Source organism: Callithrix jacchus, chromosome 5 (genome assembly GCF_049354715.1).
Source record: "Callithrix jacchus isolate 240 chromosome 5, calJac240_pri, whole genome shotgun sequence".
In the NCBI taxonomy this organism is placed as follows: domain Eukaryota; kingdom Metazoa; phylum Chordata; class Mammalia; order Primates; family Cebidae; genus Callithrix; species Callithrix jacchus.
In genome coordinates this window covers 150077522-150096108 of record NC_133506.1, presented here as the reverse complement: position 1 = coordinate 150096108, position 18587 = coordinate 150077522, and the positions used below count along the sequence as shown (strand labels likewise).

General features: G+C 46.7%; 1 protein-coding gene across 6 annotated transcripts; it reads right to left on the bottom strand.

Annotated features, from left to right (window-relative positions):
* Positions 1-4106: 4106 nt before the first annotated feature.
* LOC144582772 (uncharacterized) lies at positions 4107-17840 on the bottom strand. Of its 6 annotated transcripts, XR_013536182.1 has the most exons (5): positions 17798-17840; positions 16614-16908; positions 12594-12688; positions 5297-10847; positions 4107-5193 (listed from the first exon to the last, which is right to left on the bottom strand). XR_013536182.1 is itself a non-coding variant. In XM_078375246.1 (4 exons), the coding sequence occupies exons 2-4, from the start codon at positions 16905-16907 to the stop codon at positions 16115-16117; spliced, it is 339 nt and encodes a 112-aa protein (XP_078231372.1). In that variant the 5' UTR covers position 16908; positions 17798-17840; the 3' UTR covers positions 16042-16114. The 6 variants fall into 6 exon arrangements, 4 of the variants coding, with proteins under 4 accessions (XP_078231372.1, XP_078231371.1, XP_078231369.1 ...); XM_078375246.1 differs by lacking the exons at positions 4107-5193; positions 5297-10847; positions 12594-12688 and adding an exon at positions 16042-16233 and having other exon boundaries at positions 16614-16813; positions 16888-16908; XM_078375245.1 differs by lacking the exons at positions 4107-5193; positions 5297-10847; positions 12594-12688 and adding an exon at positions 16042-16233 and having other exon boundaries at positions 16614-16813; positions 16888-16908; positions 17725-17824.
* Positions 17841-18587: the final 747 nt, after the last annotated feature.

Below are 18587 nucleotides of genomic sequence, written 5' to 3'. Positions count from 1 at the left end.
AGCTACTCGAGGGGCTGAGGCAGGAGAATCCCTTGAACCTGGGAGACAGAGGTTACAGTGAGCAGAGATCACACCACTGCACTCCAGCCTGGGTGACAGAGTGAGACTCCCACTCAAAAAAACAAAAAATAAAAACAAGAACCCATCTGAAATGAAATGAAGACAAGCAAATAAATAGACGTGTAAAATACACATAATGTAAAATTTGCCAACGTAACCATTTTGAAGCATACAGTTCAGTTCATTAGGTACATTCACATTGTCACGCACCATCACCATGGCCCATCTCCAGAACTCTTCCGTTTTCCCTGAAGCTCTGTCTTCACTAGCAATAACTCCTCACTCCTTTTCCTCCAGCTCACTGAATCCACCCTTCCGCTTTCTGTCTCTATAAGTTTAATTACTCTAGGTAGTCAGTTTATGATTATATTCCACCACAGATCAGTGAAATCATACCATGAACCCAAAAGTATCTGAGACAGATCTCAATCAATTTAGAAAGTTTATTTTGCCAAGGTTGGCCGGATGTGGTGGCTCATGCCTGTAATCCCAGCACTTTGGGATGCCGAGGCAGGTGGATCACCTGAGGCCAGAGTTGGAGACCAGCCTGGCCAACATGATGAAACCCCTGTCTCTACTAAAAATACAAAAAATTAGCCAGGTGTGGTGGCATGCACCTGTAATCCCAGCCACTCAGGAAGCTGAGGCAGAAGAATCACTTGAACCTGGGAGGTGGAGGTTGTAGTGAGCTGAGATGGCACAACTGCATCTATCCTGAGTGACAGAGCAAGACTCTGTCTCAAAAAAAAAATATATTTGAAGACATGCCCACAACACAACCTCAGGAGGTCCTGATGGCATGTACCCTAGGTGATGGAGATACAGCTTGCTTTTATGCACTTTTGGAAGACATAATACATCAATCAGGATATGTAAAATTTACACTGGTTCCATCTAGAAGGGCAGGACGAGTCAAAGCAAGGTGGGAATGGAAGGTAAGGGGGTGGGGGGGGGCCTCTAAGTCGTAGGTAGATTTAAAGATTTGTTGATTGGCAATTGGTTGAAAGAGTTATCATAAAAAGGAATGTCTGGTGAGGCACGGTGGCTCAAGCCTGTAAACCCAGCACACTTTGGGAAGTGGAGGTGGGTGGATCACTTGAGGCCAGGAGTTTGAGACCAGCCTGGCCAACATGGTGAAACTCCATCTCTACTAAAAATACAAATATTAGCCAGGTATGGTAGTGCATGCTTGGAATCCCAGCTATTTGGGAGGCTGAGGCAGGAGGATCACTGGAACATGGGAGGCAGAAGCTGCAGTGAGCCAAGATAGAATCATTGCACTCCAGCCTGGGTAACAGAGCAAGACTTCTTCTCAAAAAAAAAAAGAAAAGAAAAAAGAAAAAAAGAAGGAATGTCTGGGTAAATGTCCTTCTGGAGACCAAGGTTTTGTCTTGCAGATAAAGCCTCCAAGTAGCAGGCTCCAGAGAGACTAGGTTGTAAGTGCTTCTTATCCGACTCAAGGTCTGTGTTGATGTGAAGGTTGGCTGGCTGTTTCTGAATTCCGAGAGGAAGAAGGGTATAATGAGGCATGTCCCCCTCCCTTCCTGTGATGGCTTGAAACTACGAGTGCTTCAGGTTAACTTTGGAGTGTCCTTGGCCGAGAGGAGGGGTCCTTTCGGATAACTGGAGAGCCTTAGAATTTTATTTTTGGTGTACAGTACAACATTTGTTCCTTTGTGTCTGGTTTATTTCACTTAGCAGTGTCTTCGAGGTTAATCATGTGATCAGATGTGTCAGAATTTCCTTGTGTTTTAAGGCAGAATATTTTCCATTATACGGACCCCATTTTACTTACCCATTTATCTGTTGATGGGCACTTGCGTTGCTTCCGCCTTTTGGCTACTGTGAATAACGCTGTTGTGAACACGGGTGTACAACTGTCTGAGTCATCGCTTTCACTTTTTTGGGTATATACCCCGAAGTGGAAATAATACAGGTGTTAAAAAGAAATTATTTCGGCTGATAATGAGGATAAGGGAGTCCTCAGTAAGGTTTTCCTTTTAATGAAAAGGAACCCCCCAAAAGCACCTCCTCAAGCCTGTCTATTTTCTTTTCTAACAAAGAGAAGCCGATAAAATCAAGCTGCAGATGTAGAAAGGCAGGTCAGAAGCTTGCACAGGTAAATGCTGGCAGTTGTGCCAGTAGGAAAGGGGCTACCTGGAAACTAGGTATGTTCAAAATAGCAGCTCCATCTTCCCTTCTCCTTACCAACCAGTGTACAGTAGTGAGCAGACAACATGTCTACCCAGGCACATAGCTCATTTGCATAATACGATTAGGCTGGGGCAGCCAGCTTCCCTCAAGCCAATCTTAGGGCCTTATGTAAATCAGACCCCACCTCCTCAAGCCTGTCTATAAAACCGTGCGCACTCTGTGCCATGCCGGAACTCCCACTCGGATGCCCCTCTCACAGAGGGGACAGCTGTTTTCCTTTCTCTTTCTTTTGCCTATTAAACCTCTGCTCCTAAACCCACTTCCGGTGTGTCTGCATACTCGATTTCCTTGGCATGAGAGGATGAACCTCAGGTATTTATCCCGGAGAACAATGTTGCTTCAGAATTGCTGAAACGTGGTAATTCTATGTTTAATTTTTTGAGGCACCACCATATTGCTGTCCACAGTGGCTGCACCATTTTACATTCTGCCCATTCCCAATGCATCTGGCTTCTGGTTTCTCCATATCCAACGCTTGTTATTTTCTATTTTTATTTTTTCATTAATAGCCTTCCTAATGAGTGTGAAGTGGTGTCTCATTGCGGTTTTGATCTGCATGTTCCTAATGATGGATTAGTGCTGAGCATCTTCTCATGTGCTTACTGACCACTTGTATACATATCATCTTTGGATAAATGTCTGTTCAAGTCCTTTGCTCATTTTTTATTTGGACTGATTTTTGTTGTTGTTGAGTTACAGGAGTTCTTATTTTCTAAAAAGTTTTTCTTTTCTTTCTTTCTTTTTTTTTAAGAGAGAAGGTCTCACTGTATCACCTCAGCTGGAGTGCAGTGGTGAGATCAGAGCTTATTACAACCTCCAAACTCCTGGGCTCAAGTGATTCTCCTTGCCTCAGCCTCCCAAGTAGCTGGGATTACAGGTGTGTACTATCATATCCAGCTAATTATTTTTTTCTTCTTATAGAGATGGAGTCCTGCTTTGTTTCCCAGACTGGTATTGAACTCCTTGCTTCAAGCAATCCATCCATCTCTGCCTCCCAAAGTGTTGGGATTACAATCATGAGCCACCGTGCTTGGCCAGGAATTCCTTCTATGTTCTGGATATCAATCCTTTATCAGATACACGATTTGCAAATATTTTCGTTGATTCTCTGTGGGTCGCCTTTTCACTCTGTTGATTGTGTCCTTCGATGCATCTGAAACCCTCCTGTACCCTCCCCTCCTGTATCCTGCCCCTACTCTCAGGCTGCTCTGCACTTCACATGGGGTTCTTGGGTATTGGGGGGTCCTCCTCGACCTTGTATCCTGCTGCCTCCCTGGGGGGGCTCCATCCACTGAAGGGTGGGGGAGTGGAAGGGGTTTCATCCTCTGTGATTTCTGCCCCAGGACCTCTTCTAACAAATGCAAATCCCATTATGAGAATTTGCTAACATGTTTTAAAAATATGCAAATGGATTGGGAGCTTATTTCAGATACTTTTTTTTGAAGAAAAAGTAACCTATATATTTTTAAAATCCAGAGAATGTATAGTTCCTCTGCCATAACGTGAGGGAGAAAAGTCTGCAGACAGCTGATTGGTGACGACGAAACAAGATGGAAAGGCAAGTTGCTATGCCCAAAGCCTCTGAAAGGAGCCAGCAGGGCCCATGGAAGGTTCAAGGCACACACCTGCAGCCCTGCTTCCAGCCCCACCCTTGAGGAAGCCTTTATCAGGTGACCCTGGGCCTCTTCTGGGGAAGGCCCCAGGAGGTGAAGCATCCTCTACAGAGGAGACGGCACATGCAGAGGCAGAAGACGGACCACCATCTGGGCTCCGTTTAAGTCCTGCGATTTGGGGTTGTAACTTACCCTCATGATGCCTCAGTTTCCCACATGGAAGATCAAATCGATCATTGTTATAACATTTCACTTATTTATTTATGTATTATGAGACGGAGTTTCGCTCTTGTTACCCAGGCTGGAGTGCAATGCCGCGATCTCGGCTCACCGCAACCTCCGCCTCCTGGGTTCAGGCAATTCTCCTGCCCCAGCCTCCTGAGTAGCTGGGATTACAGGCACGCGCCACCATGCCCAGCTAGTTTTTTGTATTTTTAGTAGAGATGGGGTTTCACCATGTTGACCAGGATGGTCTCGATCTGTTGACCTCGTGATCCACCCGCCTCGGTCTCCCAAAGTGCTGGGATTACAGGCTTGAGCCACCGCGCCCAGCCTAACATTTCACTTTTTTATTATGTGATGTAATTTACACAATACTTTTGTATACATTATCCAATTTAGCAAAATAATACAGAGCAATGCACTTTGAAGGGAATAAAATGCTTAACATATGTGAGGAATTCCTTTCTTTCTTTGAAAACTACTCTGGTTGGCTCGGCTATTGTTTAGTTAAGAGAATTACACAATTTTTGAGACGTGGTTCCTTATCTTGTGTTGGCTGAAAGGCAATTAAACAATTATTCATGTCAGAATCTGAGGTAAATAAAAGGCTGCTTCAAAGAGTCCACTTAGTAAGTGAAAAGCAGTTGAGTAGAAACAGAGAGCAGTCTATGATTTCCTTCTGGAAGGAATATCCACTCCATATGGCCTGAAGCAAGAATTTCAAACTCCTCTGTGGGGAGAAAGAGACAGAAATAAAAACTTTAAGTTTTTTTATTCCGATGTGTCGAAGCCATTTTCTGAACAGCCTATGGAAGCCATCCGCTCCTCTAAACAGAAATAAGCCAAGACACAGAAAGAATGATTTGATTTCCGTGTGTAGGGATTGTTCAGTCGTAAATCAGTGTCTTTTTCCAAGAGGAAGGTGCCAGCAACAAAAGTTGGTCATAAAAAGGACATTAAACTTTAGTCGTCTCTTCACTTTTCCTCCCACATCCGGTTGCCAACAGCAGAGACGACTGTGAGACACAGTGAGATGAAGTTCCCTCCCGGCTGCCGGGCAACAGGCAACCCGGATACTGGCTCCCTGGCCGAAGAAATAGAAAGTCAATATCAAACCCAGACGCCTCCACTCTTCTCCATCGCCCACGTGCGACACCCACCGCCCGATGCCTTCCTCAGCCTTTTACTTCTCTTTCCAGTGAGTCAAGAAAAAACTTCTCCAGGCTTGCCCTGTAGAGATGAATGAGCCCATAATCCACGTCCGCGTGTGACCTTTACAAGCCTGGACCCCCACGGAGCAGCCAAACACGCCGTCCTGCAAACAAAAGGAATTTCAAGATAACTTTGTTCTTTCACTAACAATCCTAAAACCCAAAAGGGATCCGTATACATAGTCTGAAGCCTACTTCAAGAAGGCATCCTCCCCTGTGTATTTCCAGCCCATCCCATAGTTTCCCACTCTACAGCTCCAAATTCAACTTGTCCCATCGCCAGCCCCCAGCCTCTCTTCTTTCCCTCTCCTCGCTGCCTCCATTTTTTATTATTGCAGATTGACCAAGTGTCTATGCAGCTGCAGCAAGATTTCTTCTCTTTTGAAGCAGAGAATGGGGAGCGATTGGGCTTGGCTATGAGAGAATATTTTGGCAGGCTCAGTGGGCAGAGGCCGTGAACACCATCCCAGTAAGTACAAGGGACTGTAGGAGAGTAGAGTTCCTTTCCTTCCAGGCCGGAAACCCAGCTCCCCACCCCCCTCCCATCCATCAAACTGAGAGCGTGACAGTGTCAAAGCCTGAACTCCAGCCCGGACTTCTGGGAGAAGTGGTGGCCTGGAGCAAAGCTTGGATTGGAAGATCTGGAGAATGTGAGAGAAGGTTCTCTTACAACAGCCTCTTCCCCACTGAGGCTCCTTCCTAAGCTACCATTGATATCTGTTTTTGCCAGAGCAAAGAATGGGGGCAGTGGACAGCTTCTGCCAACAATGAGTTTGTTCCAAGTTCACCTCACAGTCATGGGTCCCTCAGAGTGTCACTGAGTCACAGGACTCATGGAACTCTGTCCATATCATGAAGATAAACCACTGTGATCACTGCTAAAATCTTTCCTTGGGAAGATAAAGGGGCGAAATTAAACAGAAAGTGGGAAGAGGTGGGACTTTTTTTCACTAACCTTAACCTTTGTGCCAAGAACAGAGATCTCTGTTTGAAAGCATGTCTCAGATGACCATTTATTTGCTCTGCCTGGTAAACCGTGGTGTAATGCTTGGCTCTAAGCATTAGTCATTCCCTGCTGGGAAGGAGGTCAGAACTCCAGAAACAAGGCTATTGCAGAGCTGGACTGTGTGGGTCACTAAACCACAGGGGAAAGGGTGGAGAAGCAGCTGGTGTTCTGCTTAAAGGTCACAAAGCATTATTTCTACTTTAATATCCAGAGTTCAAGTGGAAATCAACTGAGAAGGTTAAGATCTAAGTGAAAATTAACTGAAGGCAACTGTGCCGTTTGGGCTCTGCGAGGTGCTTGCTTTGGGAGCGTGCAGACCACGCTGGCTGTCTTTCCATGAGCAGAGCTGAGCAGGACTAGGCATTAACAAGGGTAAACATAAAGAAAAGTGGCTAATTATTAACAGAGAATGCCAAGAAAAGTTGGCGGAATCCTTTTCTTTGGCAACCCTGGGAATAGGACAGCAACAATTAAGTACAGAGGAACCTGGAAGCAAACAAACTTCTTTCCCTGGGACAATGACTCTGCGCTATGTGTAACCCTGAGATCTTTAGGTTACTACAATCTGCGTGAAAACTCAGACTGGCTAATGAAAACTCGCTGGTTCTGAGCCCCCTTCCAGAAGAACTGTGGGTACTTTCAGCCTCTTTTCTCGCTTCGGGGTCTCAAAAAGCTCATGTTCTGTTCTTGGCGATTACTACAGATTTCTTGGCTCTTCCCAGTCTGCCAGTCAGTGGCCTTAATTTGCCACTTCTGTTGCTAATCAGCATTCTTGCCCCAGCATCGGCTGGATCATTCCTGCAGCTGTAGATGTTGGCCTTTCTGCACTGGATGCTCGCAGAGCGGGGAAGGCGCTCTCCTCATCACCGTTTCTAATAAAAAATGAGAGCCTTGCATTCTCGCTCTCTTGCTGAGCTTCTCCTGGTGGAGCTAGCCATGAGGATCCTGATGTTTGGAGGAAATCTGAGGATACCTTCCCTGGAACACCCTCCACACCTCTCTCAATAATCAACTCATGTTCCAGGACAGATGCTGTGAACAACGGTAAATGTAGAGCAGGTACTTTTTAGGGACCAGAAACTACGAAACTACGCTTAGTGCTTTACACAGATGATCTCATTTCATCTTTACCGTAACCTCATGAGAAAGGTACGATTACGGTCCCTATTCTACAGATGTGCAGAGAACCAGCACCGCAACTCTCTGATCTCAAGTTGAGAGGTTGGGGTTGCCCTGGTTGGCTCTTCAAGTCAAGAAGACTTTTCATTCTGTCCCACCGCGTGTCCTTTGGGTCATCAAGGCATTAAGCTGTCCAAAGGATATCGCTGGTGTGCCTGATGCAGGTGGCCTTAGGCCTCCCTCCATTACATATGCTGATAGCTCCTGGTTTTCTTTCATTTTCAGTACAATTCAGATAAGTGAACATAGGCTCAAAAAATAGGGAAATTAAGTCTGAACAATAAAGATAGCTAAGATACTGACTTTAATTTTGTCAGGCACTGTTTGCCAAGCACTGTTCTGTAAGGACATTAAATACTCAGTATCTTAGGAGGTAGGTACTGTTATTATCCCCATTTTACAGACACCAAGAGGTTAGGTAACTTGCACAAGATTGCACAGCTCTTAAATGGAGAAGCTGGCACTCAAACCCAGCGGTAGCATAGGGCTGTTCCTTGCCAAATACAACAAGGCTTTCTACCTTCTTGGATGTTTATTTCCTATCACATTTGCAGAAACAATTCACCAAAAAGATCAGAATTAAAATAAGACACATAAGAAGTAGCTAAGACAAGGGGCTCACATTCAATGCACAGAGTTTCAGCTTTGTGGTTAGTTCCTTCTCTGAGTTCAGTAATGAAAATGATGCTACACATAAAAAGATAACAAAACAGAAAGAGGCGAGTGCTCCAAGGAGGACACAAATACAGCCCTGGGGAAGCTAAGGTGATGGAAGAGACACGGCTGAGTTAGGTCCCAGTGAATCACTGCGATCTCCACCAACTGAGATGGGAAACACAGACAGAAGCACTCTAAGCAGAAAAAGAACTTCATAGTGGAAAAGTGTCCTGGGTCCAGATATAGTGAACTACTGAGATCTGATAGATCAAGGAGGAAGTCATGGATGATTCCAGGATGGAAAAAAATGCATAGATTCATCAGAATAATTAGCAGGTGAAATTTAACAGTATTTTCAACTTACACATGGCCTTCAAAAACACTTGGGAGTGGGCACATGGGACAGAAGAGTCTCATGTATACGGATGTCCAGGTTTACACCAGATGTCCTGGCAACACATCTGGTTAGCAACCGTGACCATTCTCAGGAAGGTCCTTGTGTGGATAATAAATTATATGGCCACTCTGTATCTGGAAAATGGAAAGATAGGGCCCAATACTTAGGTGTATTAAAGGTACTCAAGAAGGCATGTTATGGCCGGGAGTGGTGGCTGACACTTGGAATCCTGACACTGTGGAAGGCTGAGACAGGAATTCCAGAATAATCTGGGCAACATGGCCAAACACCATCTCTACTAAAACGAAAAGCAAAACAAAATTAGCTGGGTGTGGTGATGCACAAGTGTAGTCCTAGCTACTCAGGAGGCTGAAGTGGGAGTATCACTTCAGCCTAAGGGGTTGAGGCTAGAGTGAGCCGTGCCAGAACCTGTTTCAAAAACAAACCAACCAACCAACCCACAAAGAAGTCAGGGTTTAAAAGCCTGCATCTCAATGCCTAGCTAAGCTCTATAAAGAATGCGGGCTCTTCTACACTTGAATACAATTGCAACCACAGTTGGTTTGGGAAGCCAGGGTCAGTTCTTCCCACAACGCTATTTGGTGTGGGACGTTTCGCACAAGGTAACCCAACCAGTATCTGCCACAGAGATATGCAGGAAAATCCAGCCCTTTGGTGAACAAAATCCCCATCCACCTGCAATGTATAGTGAAGAAAAAATATGGTTAAAACACACACTGACATAAACTGATAAAGCTAATTTTTTTTTTTTGAGACGGAGTTTTGCTCTTCTTACCCAGGCTGGAGTGCAATGGCGCGATCTCGGCTCACTGCAACCTCCGCCTCCTGGGTTCAGGCAATTCTCCTGCCTTAGCCTCCTGAGTAGCTGGGATTCCAGGCACACGCCATCATGCCCAGCTAATTTTTGTATTTTTAGTAGAGATGGGGGTTTCACCTTGTTGACCAGGATGGCCTCGATCTCTTGACCTCGCAATCTACCCGCCTTGGCCTCCCAAAGTGCTGGGATTACAGGCTTGAGCCACTGTGCCCGGCCTAAAGCTAATTTTTATCCAAGACCACTTTTGGATTTCAAACAACTGAAGTCAGAGAAGCTAATTAAAAACACATAGCGTTGTCCATGAGTTTAAAAATAAAACACACATTTCTTTGAAACAATGAGACTTACTAACTCTGTGGTAGAGACTAGTTGGCTCGTCTTTTGCAGAAGAGCCAACCGATTTGTATTTGAGATAAAATACATTCAGGAAAGAAGGAAAATTGCAGAGTGATCCCAGAACAGAGAAAGCAACAAGGAGGAGGCAGTTCTAACTGTCCTTTCAACTTTGAGGTGCGATCTGTCTACAGGGCTCCCTTGGGGGAAGCACAGGTTCTTTCTTTTAGTGCAGTCTGATTTCGTTGATTGATGCTGTGCTGTTGCTGGATTGTATTACATGTGAAGTTGAAAGGCTTGATGTTAATGCATCTTAAACTTCAAGACCTGGAATGCATGCTGCCATTTAAACTTGACTGTTCTGGGCAACGTGTTTTGATTGGCTGGATGACTAGCTTGTGCATTTCTGCCATTTCCTAATGCGTGTGGTATGTTTTGAGCATTGCAGACAGGAAACTTACTTTTTCTCTGGCTTTCTTCTGATTTTTCTGTTTCTTGTTTATTGGGAAAATGAACAAACAATGATAAAAATAATAATAAAGTGTCACCCCAAAAGCCTTATCTTTAAAATAATGTGTAATGGCAACACTAAAAATAAAGCGACTTGAATGAATTTCCACTATGAGTAAGGAACAAGGAATCTGCACCTTCCCTGATGTGGGATTCCAGATTCCAAACATTTCATAAATAAAATATGACCAGCTGCATGAATTGCAAGGTACATACCATGTGAGTTACATACATAGAAAGAGGTTGTTTTTTAAATTTCCTGCTGGCAAAGTCAGACTTAGCCCATTGCCACTTTTTTTTTTTTTTTGAGATGGAGTTTCACTCTTGTTACCCAGGCTGGAGTGCAATGGCGCGATCTCGGCTCACCACAACCTCCGCCTCCTGGGTTCAGGCAATTCTCCTGCCCCAGCATCCTGAGTAGCTGGGATTACAGGCACACGCCACCATGCCCAGCTAATTTTTTGTATTTTTAGTAGAGACGGGGTTTCGCCATGTTGACCAGGATGGTCTCCATCTCTTGACCTCGTGATCCACCCATCTCGGCCTCCCAAAGTGCTGGGATTACAGGCTTGTGCCACCGCGCCGGGCCTCATTGCCACTTTTAACCCTGTAAGATAAAACCATTCCAGAATGAAGTTGGAGATCTATCATAGCACATTTTAACCCATTTGTGCCTGAGGTTGCAATTTTTTGAGTGTGAAAATCAGACCTTGGCGATTACCTGGAGCAGCAGGATATAAATAACTCCCACATGCTAGGTGTTCCAATAATGGAACACTAGGCATAAGTAGGTTTTAATATAAAAGCTTAAAATTTGTACTCAAGAGTAGGGTAAGCTTGATTATATTCATTTACTCTCTATTAGGGGCCTCACACCCAGCTATATATGTGTGTGTATATATATATATATATATGCGTGTGTGTGTGTGCGTGTATATATATATATATATTTTTTTTTTTTTTTGAGACGGAGTTTCACTCTTGTTGTCTAGGCTGAAGTGCAATGGTGTGATCTCAGCTTACCACAACCTCCGCCTGTGAGGTTCAAATGATTCTCCTGCCTCAGCCTCCCAAGTAGCTGGGATTACAGGCATGCGCCATGATGCCCAGCTAATTTTGTATTATTAGTAGAAACAATATTTCTCCATGTTGGTCAGGCTGGTCTCGAACTCCTGACCTCATGTGATCTGCCCACCACAGCCTCCCAAAGTGCTGGAATTACAGGCGTGAGTCACTGTGCCCGGCCTTCAGCTATACTTTTAAAGGAAGAAAAAGCGTATCACTTCCTTTGTATGCATATCGTCTAAATGAACACTTGGAAGTCAGTATCAGGTGTCAATGAAATGCCACATGATGGAAATAAAATCATCTACATATAAATATGTAGTTCTATTCCTGTAAATACTTATCTTTGTATCCTCATAAATATTATTCAATACATAAGTGAAAAGTTATCTCATAAATAAAATCTGATTTTTTTATAAAAGACCTTCAAACATATTGCCTTATGCGTATGTGATTTCTGCGTCCTTCACACATGATAAGTTGAAACCATAGCATAAAATACTCTAACAGAAATCCATCAGGGAAGCAAGAAACTATTTACCCTAATTAGTCCAGTGGCTATTTTCATAGTCAAGGAGTGCCAAAGTTATCGATTTTATTCCAAATACATACCACCCTTTATTCAGACCTGGAAATGGAGCAGGTAGGGTGCCTGGGTCCAAGTTTAGACCATCAGAAACAAACACATGAGTGACTGTTGAAGTCTGTGTACAGGCACTGTCAGATGCTGGAGATATAAATGAACAATACCGTGGTAGGTTAAATGGTGGCCCCTGAAAAATATGCCCTGAAAAATATTCACCCTGATCCCTGGAATCTGTGAATGTGATCTTCTTTGGAAAAGGCCTTTGTGAATTTAAGTAAGTTCAGGATTTTTAGATGAAATCATCCTAAATGAGCCAGGTGAACGCTAAATGCAGTGACTAGTGTTCTATGAGACAAATGAAGAAGACACACACAGGAAGGAGGAGAAGGCATGAGAAGATGGAGGCAGGGGCTGGTGATGCGGCCGTAGCCACCAAATAACTAGAGCCACACAAGCTGGACAAGGCCAGGAAGGGGCCCTGCTAGAACCTTCAGAGGAACACCAGCCAACACATTTATTTCAAACATCTGGCCTCCGGAACTGTGGGAGAATACATTTTGGCTGTTTTAAGTCACCAAGTTTGTGGCGCTTTGTTACAGGAGCCCTGGGAAACTGACACAAATAGCATCCCGATATGCAGGAGCTGAAGGACAATATGCAGAGGAGAACAAGTTAGAGATAAGTTACTCATCTGAAACTCACGCCTGTCATCCCAGCACCTTGGGAGGCCAAGGCAAGCGGATTGCTTGAATCCAGGAGTCCAAAATCAGCCTGGCCAACACAGTAAAACCTTGTCTCTACAAAAGATAAAAACAAAAAATTTAGCCTGACACGGTGACATGAGCCTATACTTCCAGATACTCAGGAGGCTGAGGTGGGAGGATCACTGGGGCCCAGGAATTCAGTCTGCAGTGAGCTGTGATGGCACCGCGGCACTCCAGCCTGGGCAACAGAGCAAAAGCGACTTCAATTCAAGCAAAAAATAGGCAGAAAAATTTGTGTGAATTTTTGAAAATCTGAGTTAGATTGGGACTCCCACACATATCTTTTTTCAAGGCCACTCCATTTTGGATCTCCAACTCCAGGTGCTGGACTCCTGGACTCGCTTGGATTTGAAATCTGGCCTTGATGTTCTATTTTTCCAATCAGAGCTTTTTGAGAGGTCTTGAAGAACAGGCTTGAGTAGAAAGTCATATTTTTTACACGCGTATGTGTTTACAGCACATGTGGACCATGTGCTTTGAAAACCACTGTGCGTGTTGTGGCAGCCTGGGACATGGCCTGGGACACACCCACGGTGAGGCTTCTGCTGTGACTGAGCACATTGGGCTCAGTAGTGAGCCAGGCTGGACCAACATCCACAGCAGGAGCTGAGAAAGTTCTTAAGAGAAAAATTCCTGTGAAGAAGGATTCTCTCCTGAAGGCCCAGAAACTCCTGAGCTTGTCTGTGAAACGTTACCTACATGTTCACTTTTCTGAGAGAATTTCTGGGGCTTTTATCATCTTTGGAAAAGGCTTCACGACTTAAGAAACCAGGTTCTAAGAACCCAGAGTGAGATTCGGTGAGCTTGACCTGTTAGAAAAATCTCAGCTGACAGAGTAAAATAGGGTTTCAAATACAAAGATGTGGCTTTTACCGGGCATTCCTGGAACTATCCCCTGGGGGCAAGGCTGGGGCTGAGGGAAGACAGCGCAGACTGGAGGCAAAAATTGGATGGCTGGTCAATGAGGGCCCAAGCAGCCTTGCAGTGGGGTCCCATACAGAAACTAACACAGCAGAGAAAGCTGTTCACCTCCCCCAAGTCCCGGGCAAGGCTTTGGCACTCTAAGCCTGCAATGGCCACCAGCAGAGATCAGTTGCACCCTCCAGAGTGGAGCACATGTGAGATGCCCCAGAGACCCCCAGAAATCTGAGGGCAGAAGTTCAGGAAGCTGCATGTCCTGCTTCAGCCTGAGGGGGTAACAGAGTCAGCAGAATTCAAGTTCTCAATGTTACTCATTATCACCCTCTGACGTGGGAACTTTGGGGCCACACACCGTTATGAAATTTGACACAGGAGTTATACCCCCAAAAGATTATGTATGTTCATCAAATCACAATAAATTGGTTTCAGATTTTTATATTTAGTGCCATGTGGGAAAATCCCACAGATTCCTGTAGATTTAGCTACATTTTCCTGTAGCTAAAATGGTAATGTTTAATGCTCATTCCCTAACAAACCCCAGATACTATGCTTTTCCGGAGCATTACCGAATGAAGGAAAGGTCTGTGCGTATGAAGAACATTGGGGATTAAAGGAATATGCACAGTTTTGCCAACCATGACTGGGTAACATTTTCAGACTCCTGGTAGACCTCCGCAGGGACAGTGGTAGGCTAGAGAGGCCTGCCTTCCTCTGGGGTTGGTGCTGCAGGCATCTCTGCTTCAGACTACAACCATTTACCCAGAGCCTTTTCATCTTTTCACTGAGGAAAGCAAGAAACCAGATCTCTTCTTAAAACACTTGCAGGAAAAGAAAAAACAAAAGCAACTCTGCAGTTTTTGTTGTGTTTTGTTGTTTTATATGGTCTCCGTAGAGGCAAGTAAGAATAGATTATATATTTATCTAGAATGGGTTTCAAATAAAATGGGGAAAAAAGGCTTAGGGAGTTATTTTGTGATTTGTTTAAAAAACAAAAAAGCTCAAGCCTCAGCCTCAGTCTCTATTGAAAAAAAAGAAAAAAAAATCAGAAGAGAGGAACTTGCTGGAAATGGAGTGAATGCTGGCTTCCCCCAGGCCCACTCAACCCGTCACCATGGAGACTCCTGAAGGTTCCAGGAATGACTCACGGGATTCGCTGGTGAAGCCTTTGAAATGGAAGCAGCACTGGAGCACAAAGACCAACTTAGTCTGCAGCCCTTGAAGACTGTGCCTTTGCCTCCTGACTGACAGCCTGGGATGTAGATGGCAGGCTACAGAGAAGGTGCCCTTCCCTTCTTCCAGGTCCTCATTACTTGGGGGCAGTTTGCTCAGGAGAGCAAAGGTCAAAAAATGTTTTTGCCTCGGATTGGGCTCTTGCCCCACTATTGGAGAAATATTGATGTGAACCCCCACAACCCCCACCAGAGCGTGAATACTTAAAAAGGGAGGCAGGCCAGGGGCCCTTGGGATTAGAGAGAGCGTGGTTTTCAGAAGCACTGGGCTGGAAAAAGGTGTGTGGGAGCTACGGGCCAAGCTTTTTCTTGGACAGCTGAAATGTATTCCCCTGGCTGTCCCTCTGGCTACATAAAACTGGCTCACGGTAGGTTCCTTCAAAGCTCAGAGTGCAGGCGGAGTATACACTGCCTTTGGGTTTCATCTCTGCTGTAGCAAGTAAGGCTCTAAATTCAGCAAGCCACAAGAAGACTCCTCAAAGAAAAGAGTCATTCTCTGCCCAGAGTTTTATCTGCTGAATGTCTCTAAATCATAATTGGCAATTTGTGGGTACAGGGAGAGCACTCTGCCTGGGGCTGCAGTGAACTCCTGCCCCTGAGAATTCACACAGAACGAACATGGGCATGGCCTGTGCCCTCCTAAAGAAGCCTCCTTGCTGAATATCTAAGGTCCGTCTTTCCTGAGGGCCTCAACGATGCAGCCGGGCTTCTTGCAGGGACTCCACACAGATGCCAAAGTTTCTGGGCATGGCAGGCACTCTGGGGGCCATGCCAGCACCCCAAGTGCCAGCTGCCATTGCTAACCCAGATCACCTGATGTCCTCCCCGTCAGGAAGCTCGGCCCAGGCTCAGATGTGGGGTCCGGTTGGGCTGCCTACCTACTCACAGAGCCCTGACTCCACCTAACAGAGACCCTGACTCACCCCACACAGCCAAAACCTAAGGAGGAAAAGAAACTTCTCTGGTGGAGCCCAGTCCTTGTCTCAGACTCAACAGCACTGAGCCTAAAACTCAAGGGAGTTTGCCAGGCTTGCCTCCATAACACTTCTAAAACAGAAGCTCATCAGAATTCCCTCCTCCAAAAATTATAGAAAGTACCCTTCTTTCCCTGCAAGGGGAGAACCACCGTGAAGATGCGTATTCTCTCCTTCCCTGCCCTAAATGTGCATCCTGGTGACTACAGACCTGCTTAACCATGGAAACAAATAAGAAATAAAGGTCTGAGCAAAGCTGCAGTCGCCTCCTCTCAACTATTTATTCTGATCCACAAGTGAGTTAATTGGATGGGCCCTGTGACAGACATTCCATACTAAAATTCATAGCATTCTGCCAAAACAACATATTGTGCGCTGCTATATTTTCCTCGTTGGAACTTGGCGCTGACGTGGGTCCCGAGCAGTTTCATGCGGGAGCCGGAGACTGCAGGCACTGAAACAAAGGAGGCACCCCCTGAGGCTCCCAGACGGCCTGTCCCCGTCCTCTCTGCAGCACCTGTTCCTTGGCTTTTTTAATTGTTACTTGGGCTTTGCAAGGTTCGAGTTCAAAGGGAGCCCCAGGAGTGAAGAAACAGATGCCGGGTTTGAGGCCACACCAGCTGGGGCCTCCCTGCAGCCTGGGAAGGGTTTGGGCTGTCTGGCTGCCTTGGTGGGCCCAGCTGCCCGGCGCAGGCAGGTCCCCTCTGTGCAGCTCTGCTCCGTGCCCCAGGCTCCATGCGCAGCCCCCTGCAGGGAGGCCAGGTTGATCCGGTCACCCCAAGGAAAGGACAGGGCCGGTGCAGGCTCAGAGCCGCGGACCACAGGCTTGCCCACCTTCCGCGGCCGCACTGCTGCCACCATCACTGTCCTGCAGGTTCCTTTCCCTTTCAGCAACATTCAGCAGCGGCCTCCTCTGACGCAAGGATGTTCCCCTCTGAAATAGTGCTCTCTTCATTTTCCAGGAATCTCCGCCCGTCTCGGCGTCCCTCCATCCATCTGCCAGCGCCGTCCCTCGGCGTCCTAGGCCTTTTCTCCTGAGATTCAAGAGCACCGTGTTGACATGCCCAGGTCCCCAGCATCCTCTCAGGACGGGGGTCGGCTTCCGCACCTTTTCCACTCTGTAGCCATGCTGTCGGCATTCAACAGGTAGAGAGAGAGGTTGGCCTTTGCTCCCCACATCAGTTCCCAGAATGCCCATCAGTCAGCAAGCAGGCACCAGCCCCTAGTGCAGCTTCAGTACCCCACAACCATCGCCCTGCCGGAGCCACGGACTCCCTCCAGTGAGCCTCGGATAAGAAGCTCAGTGCCCCTGACTCCACCCAACAGAACCCCTGACCCCACCCACAAAGCTCTGACTCCACCCACAGAGCCCCTGCCTCCACCCCACAGAGCCCTGACTACCTAACACAGCCCCTACCTCCACACCACAGAGCCCTGACTCCATCCACGGAGTTCTGACTCCACCCACAGAGCCCTGACTCCACCCAACAGAGCCCCTGAACTCCACCCACAGAGCCCTGACTCCACCCAACAGAGCCCCTGAACTCCACCCACAAAGCTGACTGCACCCACAGAGCCCTGACTCCACCTGACACAGCCCCTGCCTCCACCCCACAGAGCCCTGACTCCACCCATAGAAGAGCCCTGACTCCACCCACAGAGCACCTGACTCCACCCCACAGAGCCCTGACTCCACCCAACAGAGCCCCTGAACTCCACCCACAAAGCTGACTGCACTCAGATCCCTGACTCCCCCTGACCTCCCTCCACCCCAAAGAGCCCTGACTCCTTCCTACAGAGCCCCCGACTCCACCCAACCCAGCCCCTGACTCCACCCCACAGAGCCCTGACTCCACCCATAGAAGGGCCCTGACTCCACCCATAGAAGGGCCCTGACTCCACCCCACAGAGCCCCTGACTCCATCCCGCAGACACCCCACAGAACCTCTGACTTCGACCCCGCAGTGGCCCCTGAAGCTCAATCCCGTGTGGGCCAAGGAGTTATATGAGCTCCTTACCCCTGTGCTGTCACTGTTTCTTTGCTCCCAAATGGCTTCCCTTAGATGACCTCATGTAGCATGCGTCACAAACTGAAGGAGCAGAGTAACATCCTCTCCATTCCAGAAGTAACCGCAGTGGAATGCCATGATTTGCTTACAGTTTCACGGCTTGTGACTGGCAGCAGCTCCACCCAGGGCCCTGGGCTCAGATTCCACGCTCTTTCCAACCTTTCAGGCTCCCAGATAAATTAAACCAGCCTGGAAAGTGTCTGCCTCTGACTGGGGACATTCAAATGTGCCTATCACCCAAAGGGAAGAGATAGGAGGAAACAAGCTTCCAGAGCGACAGGAGCTGAAGAATGGAACCCAATCACAAAGGAAAATTTTAAAAAGAAAATTGACACAAGAGAAGAAAGTCCCTATTTAGAAGAAAATATTTGCTCCAAAAGCAAAATGCCTCAACATTTGTGCCTGAAACCATCTATATTTCTGAACAGGGGTTGTTCCACCCTACCAAATCTTGACTCCACCCTGCAGAACCTTAGTCTCCAGCCCAGCTGTGACCTGGATGCCCCTTCCCAGCCTCTGGCCAGCCTAGATTCATTCCTTCCTGCAAAACCAGCTCAAGTACGTCTTCTCCACAGCCTGTGGGGCTCCTTGCCTGCCTCCCTGTGTGTCTCCTCGCTGAAGTCCCCTGGCATGTCCACACTATTTGGGGCTGCTTTAACTGGTCCTCGTTGGTATTTTGTCTTGAGAAAGTCCTTTGGTTGCTGCATGTATTTCTGCTTTGGCCCCTGCATCAGATTGC